This window comes from Eptatretus burgeri, chromosome 14 (genome assembly GCF_056783735.1).
Source record: "Eptatretus burgeri isolate ZD-2024b chromosome 14, Ebu_testis_v1, whole genome shotgun sequence".
Classification (NCBI taxonomy): domain Eukaryota; kingdom Metazoa; phylum Chordata; class Myxini; order Myxiniformes; family Myxinidae; genus Eptatretus; species Eptatretus burgeri.
The window spans coordinates 27,404,554-27,419,983 of NC_140974.1; the positions used below are offsets into that span (position 1 = coordinate 27,404,554).

The following is a 15,430-nucleotide window of genomic DNA, read 5'->3' on the forward strand; positions in this document are numbered from 1 at the left end:
CGTGTTTTGTCCCCTGCCATAGAATTCTACAGGGCACACATGGTCTACCATCAACCTCCTTCTGGTGAAACTACCTAAATACATGATCACTGCTCACCTCCACTCATTTGTTCCTATTTTTTCCTCACCTTTGGAACCAACTTCCACATTCTCTTCAATCTCATTCTTCCCTCCAGGTCTTCAAGACAGCTGTTCACCACCATCTCAGATCATTCCCAATGCAAAAAAACATTGTCTTTTCTACCCTCGTTCACTCTGCCTCCCTCCCCATTTACTCCTCCATCCAAATTTTCAGTTTCCCCTCCTGAGAGTTTCCTTCTGTATCCATCTTGTCCACCCCATGCATCCTCTCCTGCTTCCCATTCCTCCCCACATCCATTGTTTGTCTGCCTCTCTGTCTTGGCCTTCAGCTCGACTTTTGATGTTTCCTCTCTGCTGTTCCTTTTGTCCTGGTGTGTCCTGATCCATTCAGTGTACTTGTACGAGCTCTTCCATGAGCCTGGACTTGTGTACACAAAAAACAATGGATAGATGCTCTCACTTCTAAACAAGAGGTTATGGTAAACTCACTGGACATCTTCCGTCCATTTGATCATCTGGCACTTTAACTTGCTTTCCAAGCTCTGAGCTGATATCCAGGGTCCCCTCCTGAACTGGTTTTTCGATTTCCTCTGTGTTAGAGAGCAGCACATTGTTTTGGATGGCATTATTTCCCATACTTTACCCTGTTAGGCTGGTGTTTCCCATTTGTTGCATTCTTAGACCAATCCTTTCTTTATGTACAGGAACGACCTCTCATTTTCCCTGGAAAATCCATTGTATCATTTTGCAGGCAAGTCCACTCTGTGCAGGATTGTTCCTCATCCCTCCACCAGGCAGTTTGCAAAGTGGCATCCCTCTCTGAGAAAATGTCACCTCTTTCATGCAAGGAAGTTCCACACTCTCACTTTGTCCTTCAATAAGGACAGGCTGGCCAATCCCTTTGACTCCATGGTCATCCTCAAGGAGAGGTACAATCTCTGAAGCTCCTGGGATTCATCATTATTTAGTGATAGCCTGTTTTGGGCAGATCACATGTCCAAGTTCACCTGAAAAGCCAGCTGCCTCCTCAGAGTTCTTTTCAAAGGCAAATCCTTCCTCAGATGTCCCTAACTTATAACGGTGTACAAGGCCTTCATCAGAGGTGTGGTGAAGTATGGGTCATACCATATGGACTGCTGGTGCTGCTTCTTATCTTACCCCTTTGAGTGTGAGGCCTGCCATTGCTCCTTGGCATCTCATGACAGGAGGCTCTTGCTCAGCACAGGGATATTGATGGCCTTGCAGTCTTTTACTGGCTCTATTCTCGTCTTGTTCCTGACATGCCTTTTTTCCTCTCCACACAACCCTGGATCCCCAGCCAGGTCACATTCATTCTTTGAAACCCTTATCTTGTTTCTTCAAATTTGACCATAATGTTCTCCTCCATTCCTTCACATTCTCTTCCCTTGCATGCGGAACTATGTTCTTGAGACCATTGTCTGAACGTCTTTCCTGGAGGTCTTCAACCTGCCCACTGATGCCTCATGGCCATTCCCATTTCCTCCTCTAAACTTTACTACACCTGCTCAGACCTTGTCCTCCCTTTCACCTACAACTCTTCTGCTTATCCTGAGATGTATACATGTATTATATAGACCCATTTCCCCTTTGGTTCACCATGCCATGAGCCTCAACACCTCCATTAAATAATATATATGACTATATGTCTATTGTTTTTTAAATTTTTTTTACAATGGTCTACTTACTATGTTAATTTATCTTTATATAACTATTATGGAATAAAACATTTGAATATTTGCATATTGAATAAAAATATTATGGAATTTATAGAATAAAAATGGGAAACTCACGTTGCACCTTGACGGGATTTTCCACTTTGTGCTCAATCTCCACGCAAATCTCAGTGCAGCCACAATCACTGCCACCTTTGCTGCAAACAGGACACAGTTGTTGCTTCTCGACACAAAGTAACCCTCGTGCCGAATCACCCAGCCGTGCATTGCGATACAGAATCAGGGAGGTGGGCGCATCGTGTAGTTCAGTCGGCGCATCTTCCAGAACGCCGCAGCACCTCTCAGACACTTTTGTGACAGATGGAGTTTTGGTCGACATATGAGTAGTTTCCTGTTGGGGGCTTGGGTACACAGTTACAGAGGAAGAAAATGAGCATTCCTGATATCTGCACTCATGTCCTATTTTAATGGCTTAAATAAATGGATCGAGTGGTGTAATGGCCAGTGTGACCACTCCTCATTTTCATAAATGCCAAGCTGAGCCAATGAAAAAAGCTAAGAATTCACAAAGTTTTGGAAAAGCGATGATAATAGAAAACCTATAAGCCAAGAAAACCTATAGAAAACCAAGACGCCAAGGTGAACAACGAATAGCCAAGATCTTGTGAAAAAGCCAAGGAGTGGTCACACTGGTAATGGCATCCTACACATACCAAGTGAATTTGCATAGCTCGTTTGTACTTGCGCACCAAACGTAACCCTTTATGTTTCAAGGGATTTCGGATGGTTGTCGTTTCATTGATAACATATTAGTACCGCTTCTAAGTTTGTCTGACATCAAGAGCAGACGTGCCATGATGTTTCGATTGGTATCACGTGTAGACTAGTTGGTGAGCCAAGCAGATTACCCCCATACTGTTGGGCAAGCAATACATACAGCAATATTGGGCAAGATCTTGAGTTTTGAGCGGCAAGAGGTCTCCTTCGGGGCTCCCTGCTGACATTCTCAAAGTTAAGTTCCGGTTGTTATTTGTCCCGTTTTAACTGTTTAATTTTCTCACCTACATGTTAATGTGTGTTCCTAGTTCGGTTTTGTTTCAAAAATCGTGCTATTTTGTGAGTATTTATGTCGACGTTCTTACCTGGTGTTTGAGGCCTAGTCCTAGGCTTGAGGCCTACCGGTTCCACTTGGTGTTCGATCGTTTTTTTTTGTTTGTTTGTTTGTTTGTTTTTTCTCCCCATTACCTTCAATTTCTATCCTCCCCATTACCTTCAATTTTCATCCTCCCCACTTTCCAAACATCCCCCATTCTCCCAACTAATCTCTTTCTTATCTCAAAAAAAAAAAAAAAAAAAAAAAAAAATATACCCAACAACAACAACAACACGCTCACCTTCTCCCGATTCTGCTACTTCTTCTTCCTCTTAACTTCCTCCTCGTCTTCCTCGATTTCTTTTTTTTCTTTACATTTCCATGACCTAATCTGTTGAACTCTCTCATACATTAATATTAACAACAAAAACGATCTTATGATGCTTCATCTTCCTCTCTCACACATGTGGTACTCTTTACTGTTTCACAATGCACTACTCTTCTGCTATTTCAACAGACTGCTTTCATTTCGACCTCTCCTTCATTCCTTGCCTAAAAAATCCAACTATTACAGCGCTTCTTCTCTCCATGCTCTGAATTCGCCTTCATTGCATCCATCAAGAATTGTGTTAAATCGCATCTCTGACCTAAAACTTTTAAAAACCACAGTTTGCCATGGATGCTCGCTTTCCATCAACCATTCTTTTTTCCAACTTCAGTGCCAACTCACCCCCTCACCCCTCACTCTCACTCTCAAAGCAACCATCCCACTCTTCTCCCTCCAAGCCTCCCTCTCACCTCTCTCAAAAATTCCCCCTCACCTTTCTCCCACCTTTCATCCCCCTCACTCTTCCTTCTCTAAGTTGCCCCCCTCTCATCCACCAACCTGCCTCCCTCCACTGCCCTCTCACCTCCATCTCTTCACTCCACCTCCTCAAATACTCAACTGCCATCTTCCTTGTCTCTTGTCCCCCCTCTCTCCCAGCACCACAGAGCCTTTTCTCCTCCTCATTCGGCCCCCTCCCCTCGCTATTCTGCAATACCCCACACTCCTTCAGCAACCCTCCTTACCTCCCCCTCGTCCCTCGTCCTACCCTCCCCCGCCCCTCCACCTCCTGCACCCAAAGCCTCCTCCCCTACCTCTTCATTAAAAGTGTGGACCTCAAATATCCGGGGCCTTCGCTCAAACCTTTCAGATCTTTCCATGCAGGTTGCCACTGACAAACCAGACATTATCTGCCTAACAGAAACTTTCCTCTCCCAAGACGTGTCTGACTCCCAAGTATCTCTCCCTGGTTACTCCCTCTTACGGTATGACAGACCTGAGCCTCGTCCTGGTGGAGGTGTTGCTCTCTTCATCAAAGACTCTATTCCTCACTCTCCCTGCACTGCTCTCACTCCCCCACACCCCCAGGAATACCTCTGGCTTCGGCTTCCCCTCCACTCCCACCTCATGTTTATATGTGTACTGTACCGTCCACCGAACAGTGATGACTCCATCTACACCTCACTCTCCGAAAACATGGACCATCTTCTATCTTCTCATCCAAACTCTCTCTTCCTCTTATGTGGCGACTTCAATTGTCATCACGCCAGTTGGCTAGGTGTGGGTACCTCTCTCACCTGCCATGGGACATCAGCAAAAGCTTTCTGTGACTCATTGGGACTGACTCAATCAGTCAACTTCCCGACCCGGATCTCAACCAATGGTACTCCATCTCTTCTGGATCTGATTTTGACAAATTTCCCTGACAATGTCTGCTGCTCTTCCTTCGCTCCAATTGGTTCTTCTGACCACGTCCTTGTTAAAGTGGACATCTCTCTGGCTGTTATCAGAGAACCACCTCACCGCCGTCGAGTCTGGCATTTCACTCAAGCCGACTGGCAGGGTCTCCGAGCAGCCATCAAACTTACAGACTGGTCTCCTATCACTACTTTCTCAAACATCAACTCATCCTGGGAATTCTTTCAAAGAAACTTGCTCTCCCTCATGCACAGATTTATCCCCTCTCGTGTTCAGTTGTCTTACCCTTCCTCCCGCCCTTGGTTTACTGAAGCTTGTGGCGAGGCAGTTGTCCTGAAACAACTTGCCTTTGCCTCATGGAAAGCAAACCCAACTGAGGGCAATCTCAGTTCTTTCCACAAAGCTCGGAACAAGTGTGTATCTACCCTCAGGAGAGCCAGAAAACAACATCTTTCTCATCTCAAGTCTGAACTCTCAAACCTCTCTCCCTCCTCAAAATCCTGGTGGCGTTTAATCAAATCTGTTTCTGGTGTATGTTCCCCCTCCATCCCCTCCCTTACCTCAAATGGCCGCACTGCTGATTCCACACGTGCTAAAGCTGAATGTCTAAACTCGGTGTTTGCAGCTAAATCTTGTGTCCCAAACCCATCACTATCTCTACCCACTTTACCCAGTCGCACCCAACTGTCCCTGGACTCTGTATCCTTTTCTCCTGACAAGGTGGAGAGCTTGCTTTCAAACCTCGAGTCAGATTCTGCAACCGGTCCAGACGGCATCAGCCCACGTGTCCTCAAAGCCTGCTCTTCTGCTCTTGCTCACCCTCTCTCTGTTCTATTCACCCTCTCATTTTCCCAAGGTCATCTGCCATCTGCTTGGAAATCTGCTAACATCACTGCCCTGCATAAAAAAGGTGCAAAAACAGATCCCTGTAACTATAGACCAATCAGCCTTCTCCCAATCATCAGCAAGGTTATGGAATCCATCATCGCTTCAGACATGAAATCCTTCCTCTTCTCCAATGGCTTGATTTCCAATCATCAATTTGGTTTCAGACCAGGTCACTCTACCCTAGATATGCTGCTACTGCTCTCCCATCAATGGATGGAGGTCCTCAATGCCAGACAGGAAATCCGAGCCGTATCCCTGGACATATCACGTGCTTTTGACACAGTCTGGCACCCTGCCCTACTCACCAAACTCTCTTCCCATGGTATTCAAGGCCATCTCCACTCATGGCTCGCAGACTTCCTCTCCTGTCGCAGTCAACGTGTGGCCCTAAATGGAGTTCTTTCATCCCCTCTTCCTGTGCAGGCTGGAGTTCCTCAAGGTAGCGTTCTGGGCCCTGTTCTTTTCTGGTTTTCATCAATGATCTCTCGGACTCTCTGGAAAATCCTCTATTTCTCTTTGCCGATGACTCCACCCTCTGCCGTACCATCTGTCATCCCTCAGACCGGCAAGCAGCAGCTTCTTCGCTCACTGCAGATCTGGATAAAATCACAAACTGGTCCAACACGTGGAACATGTCTTTCAATCCAGACAAATCTCACACTCTCACTATGTCTCTTCGAAAGGACCGTTTACAAAACCCCCCATCCACTTTCTCAACAATCCTCTGGAAGAAGTCTTTTCTTTCAAGCTTCTGGGTCTCACTATCTGCCATGACCTTTCCTGGGAAAGTCACATTTCCAACCTTGCCTCAAAAGCCAGTCGCCGACTGGGAATCCTCCGTCGTGCAAAGTCCTTCCTCGGCCCTCTTGAGCTCCTGACCACTTACAAAGCTTTTGTCCGTAGCCTGATGGAGTACTGCTCTCCCCTCTGGGCTGGTGCTCCTGCCTCCCACCTTTCTCGACTTCACGCTGTCGAAACCAGGGCTTTTAAGATCATTGGCATCTCCCGCAATGAAGCTGAGTCTTTGGGCCTCTCACTCAATCACCGCAGGTTGGTCGGTGGTCTTTCTGTCTTCTACCGACTCCTCTCCAGCCTTGCCCCCCTGCTCTCTCTGTGATTTGTCCCAACCACATTTCCACAGGTCGCTCAAGGTCCGCCAACAACCCCCTTCTGGTAAAACTACCAAAATCACGAATCACTGCTCATCTTCACTCTTTCATTCCTCTTTTTTCCCGCCTTTGGAATAAACTTCCTCACTCTATTCTTTCCCATTCTTCCCTCCAGGCTTTCAAAACAGCTGTTCACCACCACCTCTTATCTTCCCCCATCCAAATCCTCGATCTTTTCTACCCCCGATAATCCACCCAAGCCCACTTCCTTCAATTCTCCTGCTTTCCTCCCTGAAAGTCCCTTTAATGTCCATCTTCCACTCGCCATGTTCCCCGTCCCATCCCCATCCCTCTCCCTTCCACAGTTCACCTGTGTCTGTTCCCCAATGTTTTGTCCCTTCCACTCCCGCCCCTCTTGTCTCATGCCTCCTTGCTGTGAGTTGTGTGTTAGCTCTCATACGAGCCTCGACCAAGGTATACAAAAAAAAAAAAAAAAAAAAAAAAAAAAAAAAAAAAAAAAAAAAAAAAAAAAAAAAAAAAAAAAAAAAAAAATAAAATACTGAAGCTTATTGGTAAGCCAGCTGAATTTTTTTTTCAAGAAAATTATATGGATCCATGTCAATTGTTCTGAGTATATAGCTCAGTTTTGAAAATCCTGGAATCCAATTCCTTATTCGTTAACTTTGTCAGAAAATCATTTTATAAGGCTTGGTGCTTTGATTGAGCAACCGTGTGTTGTGTCATATCACACTTTTGTTTATTTTATCAAATAAAAGGTCCATGTCAATGTATGTGTGTGTGTGTGTGTGTGTGTGTGTGTGTGTGTGTGTGTGTGTGTGTGTGTGTGTGTGTGTGTGTGTGTGTGTGTGTGTGTGTGGAGAGGAGTGTGGAAAGTGTAAAGGCGTAAAGGCAGATCAGGATGGATTTGTTAGGAGTTTCCAAGCATCCCCAATAGTAAATGAACCCATCCAAAAATTGCCACCATGAGAGGGCACCAGACTTTGTTTGTTTTATCTTAAGTATATGCCCTTGGACATAACAAAACAGTATGATGGACTTCTCTGTAGAGTAACTCAAGTTTTGTATGGGACTTTGAAGATAACATGATTTTATGGCGAAGCGGGTGCCAAATTGAGCCTCAAAAATTGCACATTCCATGAAATATGTTTTGAATAAAGACAAAAAACACTTGTTTTATGAGTTGTTTTCTATTGTGTGCATGTGAACAAGGTATGTTTGGTTGCCAAAACATTTTTTCTCACAATTTGATAATTTAGAGCCGAAGTTGGGTCCTGAAGGCATTGGATAGGCATTGAGGTCCACTTTAGATATGATTATGAATAAGCTTCAGGAACAATTCTTGGGATTATGAAAATCATCCGAGTAAAGGTTGTTATTTCGGTGATATTTAAATTATAAGCATTAATCCTAATAACATTATTAATCTAGTGTTCACTAACATGAATCCCTCAGAGAGTGACAAGATGAGATCCAGGGAGCTGAGATTCACAACTCTTCTCATGTTTGACGATGCTGGGTATGATTAACCTTTTCCTTTCTAATGCATTATTTAAGTTCAATTTGATAAATGTAGTTTTGTAAGCGTGTGTATGATAATTATTTAAGGTAATTCATATCTTCTTCCAATTAACCTTAGAAATTGACTTCGAAGCCACACAGCTATGCCAAGTGACACTTAACAAAGACGAAAAATATATGTATTTATTGTTATATCTCCAATTGATAAATAATTGCTCTATTCTGTGTCCTTGCAGGTGAAATAAATAATGGATGCACCTCAGAAGCCACCCAAAAGGCCTCATGTTGAGGAGAGGACCTGTATAATCTGTGCAGTGAGTGCGCCAATCAGTGAGCTCAGCAACCCAAAGGATCCACAGTCCATAGAAGTGCTTCAGAATGCTGCCAGGATACAAAACTTTGATGCCATCCTTAATCTCTGTGAATATGATTATGACTCAAAACTATGGTATCATAGAAACTGTCGTTCTTCTTTCACTCACAAGAAAACACTTGCCAGCCTTTTATCCAAAGAAGACTCTTCTGCTGGCACAGATCCCTGGAAATCCTTGCGTGATGGCCCTGGTTAATCTCGTGTTATGGATAAAATTTGTATTTTCTGTGACAAGAAAACCAAATACATCACAGGATCCAAAACCCTTGAACCACTCATGCCGTCTTTCGAGCTCCGTTCTGATGACAAGGTTCGACAAGCAGCCATTAGGCAATTTGACAACAAAATTCTGGCCATAACATCACGAGAACTCGTGGCAGCAGAGGCCCACTATCATAAGACCTGTTACAGAAATTACACGAGGGATGAGAAACCCAAAGCTGTGACTGCAACTATGGCAAACGAAGATGTGGCCGAACAAGAAGCAGAACAAGAATCATACATGATGTTGTTCAAGCACATAAGGGACACTATTTTCACTAATCCTCAGGCTGTTCACGTGACTCATCTAACTGACAAACTTGTAGAATTCATGAGAACATATGGCTTCAAAGATGTGAAGAAACAGACCAAAAATCACGTCCGCTGTAAGTTGGAGGCAGAATTTTGTCAGTCTCTCCACTTCATCACTGAGACAAATGGTAGCGTTCTTGTATACCCTGATAATCTATCGCTTGCACAAGCCCTTACAGATAATGTTATGCTCAAGGATAAGGTGCAGGAACTAAAGTCTACAAATGACATAAGACGTGTCATCAACCAATCTGCAGTATACATCAGAAACCAGTCAGCGCATTCAGTGGACGAGGAAAATTGGCTGCTCTGAAACTTCTGAAGGAGAATGTCCAGTTCCAAGAGGCATTCAGAAAACTAGGGCAAGATTGGACATTGTCTGCAGAATTACTGACAAATCTTGTGGTGTTCACTTGTCGTCTTTACGTGGCTCAGACAGACATCTCAGAAGTCAATGAAATGCGGTACCAATTATTCAGAATCAAGAACGGAAACGTAGACTCTTCACAGTTGCCTCCATGCAAGGATTGCCTGAAGATGCACGCTGTGAGGGCAAACTACCAAGCAGCCATTTGGCAGAGATCCCTGACCAGCAAGCCCAGCATACAAAATCCTATTGACAGTAATGGGTGGACCTTGGATGAAGTGGGACAGCTCGCAGTCAACTGGATGACTGGTCCCATAGCCCCCGATGTTGTCCTGGAGTTCCTGTCTTGCAAGTGCAAGAGAAGCTGCCAGTTGCCATCTTGTCAGTGCATGGTGAATGGCTTGAAGTGCACAGATGCCTGCAGCCTACAAACATGTGACAACATGAAGGATCATGAGGAAAATGATGACTTCGCGGATTCTGACAGTTCAGTGAGTGATGATGAATGATTGAACAGATGTGAACTGTATATGTATTTGATGTTTAGTATTGTCTGATTCATGGATTTATACTGGAAGTATATGTTTTATTTTGATCATGTATTACTTTGAACTACTATGTCTGGGAAGAGAAGTATATGTATCACAATGACTTTCCAACAAAATGTACTTGAAAGATATCATATCGTTTGTCACCATGTCAATTTAATGTTATTCTTGCTATCGTGATCTTTGGTTTACTGAAGGCAACTAGAGGAAGGATTTAGCTCTGTAATTATCATATTTGTGTCCTGAATATAAATAAGTCATGTACATGAAGTATGTGAGGAAATGTGTGGATGAAAACAGCAAGTATGAAACCTGTTGTGCTGTTTGCGTCAAGGCTTTGGGTCATTGATAGAATAATCAGTTAATTATTATGGTTCAAATCTCTGAGAAAACTTCAGAATGTATATTAGTTTGAGGTGTAACATGTTTTGATAACTGTACATTTTATAATGATGAACAATGAGTCTCAGAAACAATTTTAAATGGTCTGATAAAGTTTGTACTTTTAAACATGTTCCTTTTAGTCTTTTTTTCTGCTTTTCTACCCCTCTCTCCCACATTTAGCTGTACATAAACTAAGCCACTCTGCAGAAATGTCCATCATGCTGTTTTGAGTTACAGGTACATATAGGTAACAGAAAATAACTAAAAAATCTGGTGCCCTCTCATGGTAGCAATTTCCAGAATTTGGCCATGTAGCTCCTGGACTACAATGGTGCACGGATGCTTCACCTGGTTTTGGCCCCACCAATGCGTGGACTTGGCATCAGAAATGGCCTCATTCACTTATTTTCCTCGCAACACAACTCATCTCCGACCTTAACATGAGGTGAGCGTATCTGGTGCCACCCTCCAGCCACAAACATGCTCTGGACACCAAAATAGGGGCCATAATTCAGCAGAGCACTAGGGATATCCATACTATGTTGAACGGATTCTCGCTCAAACTTGTGCTTCAAGCAACATGCCAGAACACCACAATCACAGGCATCTGGAATGGTTACCCGACATCTCCAAAGGGCAGTGGTGGGCATCGATGGTGGTGACTGTGGTTGCTGCATTCATAGCGGTGGTGTAGCGGTGAGTTATGGTGAGGTGGTTGAAGCATCATAGTGGTTATGGTGGTTAATGATGAAGGTAAGTGAGCTTGGATTAATGTCGAGATTTTTTTTATAAAGGTGTTGTGATGGTTGTGGAAATGTTGTAGCGTTGGGTTTCAAGTCTGGCGAAGGCTTGAGGTGAGCATCTGTTTGATAAGGGTGCACATATGCAAATGAGCTGCCTCTGTTGCTATGTGTGCATGCTTGCGTGATAGAGTGGTCGTCTGTGAAGTAAAGTAAGTAAAATAGATAGAGAATGAGTATAAAGACCTACTTCTAAGCCCAAACAATGCATTTTGTCCCCACTAGACATAAGGGAAGAGCTATCTAAAAGGGATACAAATGAAATAACTGTCTCGGGACTGCTATATGTTGTGTTCTATTGCCTGGGCGGAGTGTGGGCTTTGCATTACCAGAACAATACATTACATCTTCTCGCGAGTAAAGTTTAAATATTGATGTTGCATTGACAGGTTGACCGACTGCTTTGACACAACTGAGGTTGTGGATCTACTGATGTGGATCCATGACTCAGGTTGTGGATTCGCCGTTTGGAGAGGTTCTGGGCAGAAATGATCGAAACCTCGAGGATGAATGGTGCCCAGCTGATGATCCATGCGGTGGGGAAACCATTCAGGTGCTTACAGGTGAAGGTTCTAACTTTAGGTAAAGGAACTACGTTTTGAGGTTTACAATTTAAATGAAGTTGAACATAGGATGTTGTGAAATTTACATCATGTGCAGCAATCCTTTAAATTATATTAGATTTGAAGAACAGTTGATACTGTACAATTGATAAAAAGTGTCAGGTGTGTGTGTGTGTGTGTGTGTGTGTGTGTGTGTGTGTGTGTGTGTGTGTGTGTGTGTGTGTGTTTCCTTGGAGTGGAAATTACCATGTTTTTGCTAAGATGATATGAGGCATCAATTTGCGCACGGGGTGATAATGGTTAAAATTAATTTTAAAATGATGTATCTTTAACGTGGATATTGTTTTACCGGTGGCAGATGGCGTGGTGCTGTGCACGGTTCTTTTGAGTGATGCTCGCCATTTTATTTCCCTCTTCCTCCGAGTCATCGTCAGACATGTCGTCGACTCTCACATCAACTTCTTCCCCTCGAGCCAAGGACATGTCACTGGGCAATAATAAATTATCCTCACATACAAATTGAAACGAAGGAGCAGTTTGTTTATCCTCAGTGTCTCCTTCCTTTTCCACTGGAAATGTAACTTCTGCCATCTTCTCATTTCCATCCTGGGCCTCATCCTCAGATAGTTCATTCTCCACAACCTGTTGCCCTGGCCGGTGAAGAAGCTGAGAAATGAAACAAATGCAACAACAAAACATAAGTTTCATTTTGAGTTTCCATTTTTTACACAACAAATATAGTTTAGACTTCTTTGCTCTTGTATTTTTGTTCGTGTGCATCAAGTGTGCACTCGTACCTTGTGCTAAATTTCAGATTTTTCTGTGATATTTGCATCAGTTATAATAACAACTCTCATTTCGACGTTTCAGAAATAATAACTGTTTAACAATTAATGCAAGACATGAAAAGAAAAACAAAGGAATGAAATTGCTCGTTGAGCAAGGAATTGCCGGAATAACTTTGTCGTATCTCCATGATCTCTGAAAAAAACAAAAACCTGGAAATCAATTTGGTTCTTATAAGTCGATAGTGCTTCTGTTTAACGAGTTATCGCACTTAGTTTGGTCATGATCATAACTTGTAAGTCAATCGGACTTGAAATGGCGTTTTTATCGCAATTTGAAAGTTTTAACCCGACCCCCCCTGACATTCGACCCCCGACCGCTAAGAAGGGTGTTGGTGTGACACCCCAACGAGACATATGGTTGGATGCAGAATTGGAAGATACACATTTTGGATTTGGTTTGAAGTCGATCCGACCATTTTAGCGGACGTTATTGCGAAAAAAAGAATTTCGGTTTTTCGGTGACCTTGACCTTGACCTTTGACCTAGATTCACCAAAAACGACTTGTGTCTAAGTTGGACCATGGCCGACGTCTATATCCAGTTTGGTCATGATTGCTGAAACGGTGTGGCTGCTACAGGGTAAACAAACACACAAACAAACAGACAGACGGACACACAGACACACACACAACCGACCAACATGAATCCGAAGGATTCTGGCAATTAACAAACAAATTGGTTCAGAACAGCAGGAAGTTGAACAAGCAAAGGAACACAAAAGTATGTTGAGAATCGCAATATGAAGAACACATGGCAGAGATGGGATGAACATGTTTCCAGATTGTATAAAATATAATTTAGTTTATCGCAGGTGTGCTGTATCATGTGCGGAACATCCATGCAATTTATAATGTGACCTCAAGTCCTCAAGTCCCCCCATCCTCACAAAGCCCAAGTTTCAAGCTCCCCCCACCAACCCCCAACCCAAAGGTTTCAGATCACCTCCCTACTCCAAGCCTTCAAACACCCTCCCCAGTCCCCACCCCACACCATAACTCCTCAATCGATCCCCCCCACCACCACCACCACTGACAATCCTCAACCCCTCCCCCTAAAAAGTTTCAACCTCTTCCTCTCAACTCTATCTCATCTTTGCTCTCTCCCCACCACGAAGAACCACAACTCTCTATCCACCCCACCTCCTCCCTGGAGGGAAGGGGGGAGGGGTGGAGGAGTGGGAGAGGAGCAGGAGGGGAGAGGAGGGTGAGGGGGAAGCGGGGGGTGGGAGGAGGCAGAGGAGAAGAGAGGGAGAGGGAGAGAGGGAAGAGGAGAGGCCACAGTTAAACAAAGAACAGTTAAATGTCATGTTAATTTTTTTTTGTATACCAAGTCGAGGCTCGTGTAAGAGCTCACACAGAACATAGTGTTATGAATTTGGAAGCTTACTGCACACAACAACCAGGTTCTATAGATCAGTTATATCGGTAAGTACGTGTTTCTGGTTAGGGTCCCGTCCCTAGTCTAATGGGAATTAAATGTTCGTGCGCTGTGAAATTATTTTATCGTTAGGATTTTTATATCCACAAAAACAACAACAACAACAACTACATTTCTCCATCACCAACCACAACGACAACGCCATCGCTCACGTGCATCGTGTCACGTGTAGGGTTGAGGTTCCCTCCGCCCACTGTGAGCTCGTCCAATCAACGGCGGACAAGAGTCACCCGACAGCCCCTCGTCCAATCCGGAGGCGAGTACCTCAGAGCGTTTTTCCCTCGACCCGCGGGGGGAGGCGAAGGATAGGTCGAGTGGGGAGCAGTCATTGGGGGCGATTGGCTTGGTCGACGAGGGTTCTGGATACCGGGTGATCGTGGCAATTGCTGAGCGGTCTGTCGTCGTGGTTGGAGCGGTCTGCAGTTTTGGTGGCGATTTACTTCATCTGCGATCGTGGTGGCTTGGTCCCGATCGTGGGCCGTGGACTTCGGGTCGTGGGTTCGAGTCGGTGAAACCGCACGAGGCGGGAAGGTACCCGAATAGGCCCCTGCCCTTAGCTCGCCTTCCCTCCGAGCTGAAGGGCCGAAAATAGACCCACGAGGTCCATTTCGTGTGTATGTGTGTGTGTGTGTGTGTGTGTGTGTGTGTGTGTGCGTGTGTGTGTGCGCGTGTGTGTGCGCGCGTGCGCGTGCGTGTGTGTGTGTGTGTGTGTGTGTGTGTGTGTGTGTGTGTGTGCGTGTGTGTGTGTGTGTGTGTGTGTGTGTGTGTGTGTGTGTGTGTGTGTGTGTGTGTGTTTGTGTGTGATGGCACCTGTCGTAGCATAAGTTAAGATGTTATAAGTTCTAACATGATAAGTCTGCTTTTGTAAATTGTTTGCCTTTTGTCGCACCCCACAAATTCCTTGCTATCCCTGCTGTACATAATGATAAACCCCATTCACTGTGCCACGTACCTTTCCTCGCTTGAGTGTAAATAAATGCTTTGTGTAGAAATGTTCCCAGCTCGTTTCCGTCTTTTCCTTCATTGGTCCAGCACGGTCCGTATCCTAGCTTAGCCGGGACGTTATCCCCCAATGATCCGTTTTCCGAGCCGGTACGTCCTTGGGCAGTTGTCTACATCTGATCCGGTCAGGTGATCCGGTTTGAACAAGGTGTACCGAGGGCGTATCCTCCGGTAATTAAATCACGTGACCATTAGATGGAGAACACTTACGTGGTTGAATTATTGGTGTTCATGGTCAATTAGTGACCCGACGCGTCACGGAGTTATCAGTGTGTGACGACGTGCGATTCTGCGATTCCGGAGAGTCTGTGGGAACCTGAGGTTGCCAAACAAACAAACAAACAAACAAACGGAGTAAAAACTGAGTACTCCCTTTTTTCGGAACTC

At 44.5% G+C, this 15,430-nt stretch overlaps 1 protein-coding gene and 1 pseudogene across 12 annotated transcripts in view; one reads left to right on the top strand and one right to left on the bottom strand.

The window, feature by feature from the left end:
* The window catches only part of LOC147012856 (uncharacterized), a 50,483-nt gene that overhangs the window by 5,002 nt on the left and 30,051 nt on the right, over positions 1-15,430 (bottom strand). For all 11 annotated transcript variants that reach the window (XM_085854185.1, XM_085854177.1, XM_085854175.1 and 8 more), the window contains 2 exons: positions 12,106-12,422; positions 1,893-2,176 (listed from right to left, as the gene is read on the bottom strand). In XM_085854185.1, coding sequence (XP_085710311.1) covers positions 1,893-2,176; positions 12,106-12,422 — 601 coding nt within the window. The remainder of the gene's footprint in view (positions 1-1,892; positions 2,177-12,105; positions 12,423-15,430) is intronic.
* Positions 7,165-14,573, top strand: LOC147012857 (uncharacterized; annotated as a pseudogene). Its single transcript, XR_015051091.1, has 3 exons — positions 7,165-11,089; positions 11,583-11,756; positions 12,115-14,573. The product of XR_015051091.1 is annotated as an uncharacterized LOC147012857 (transcript).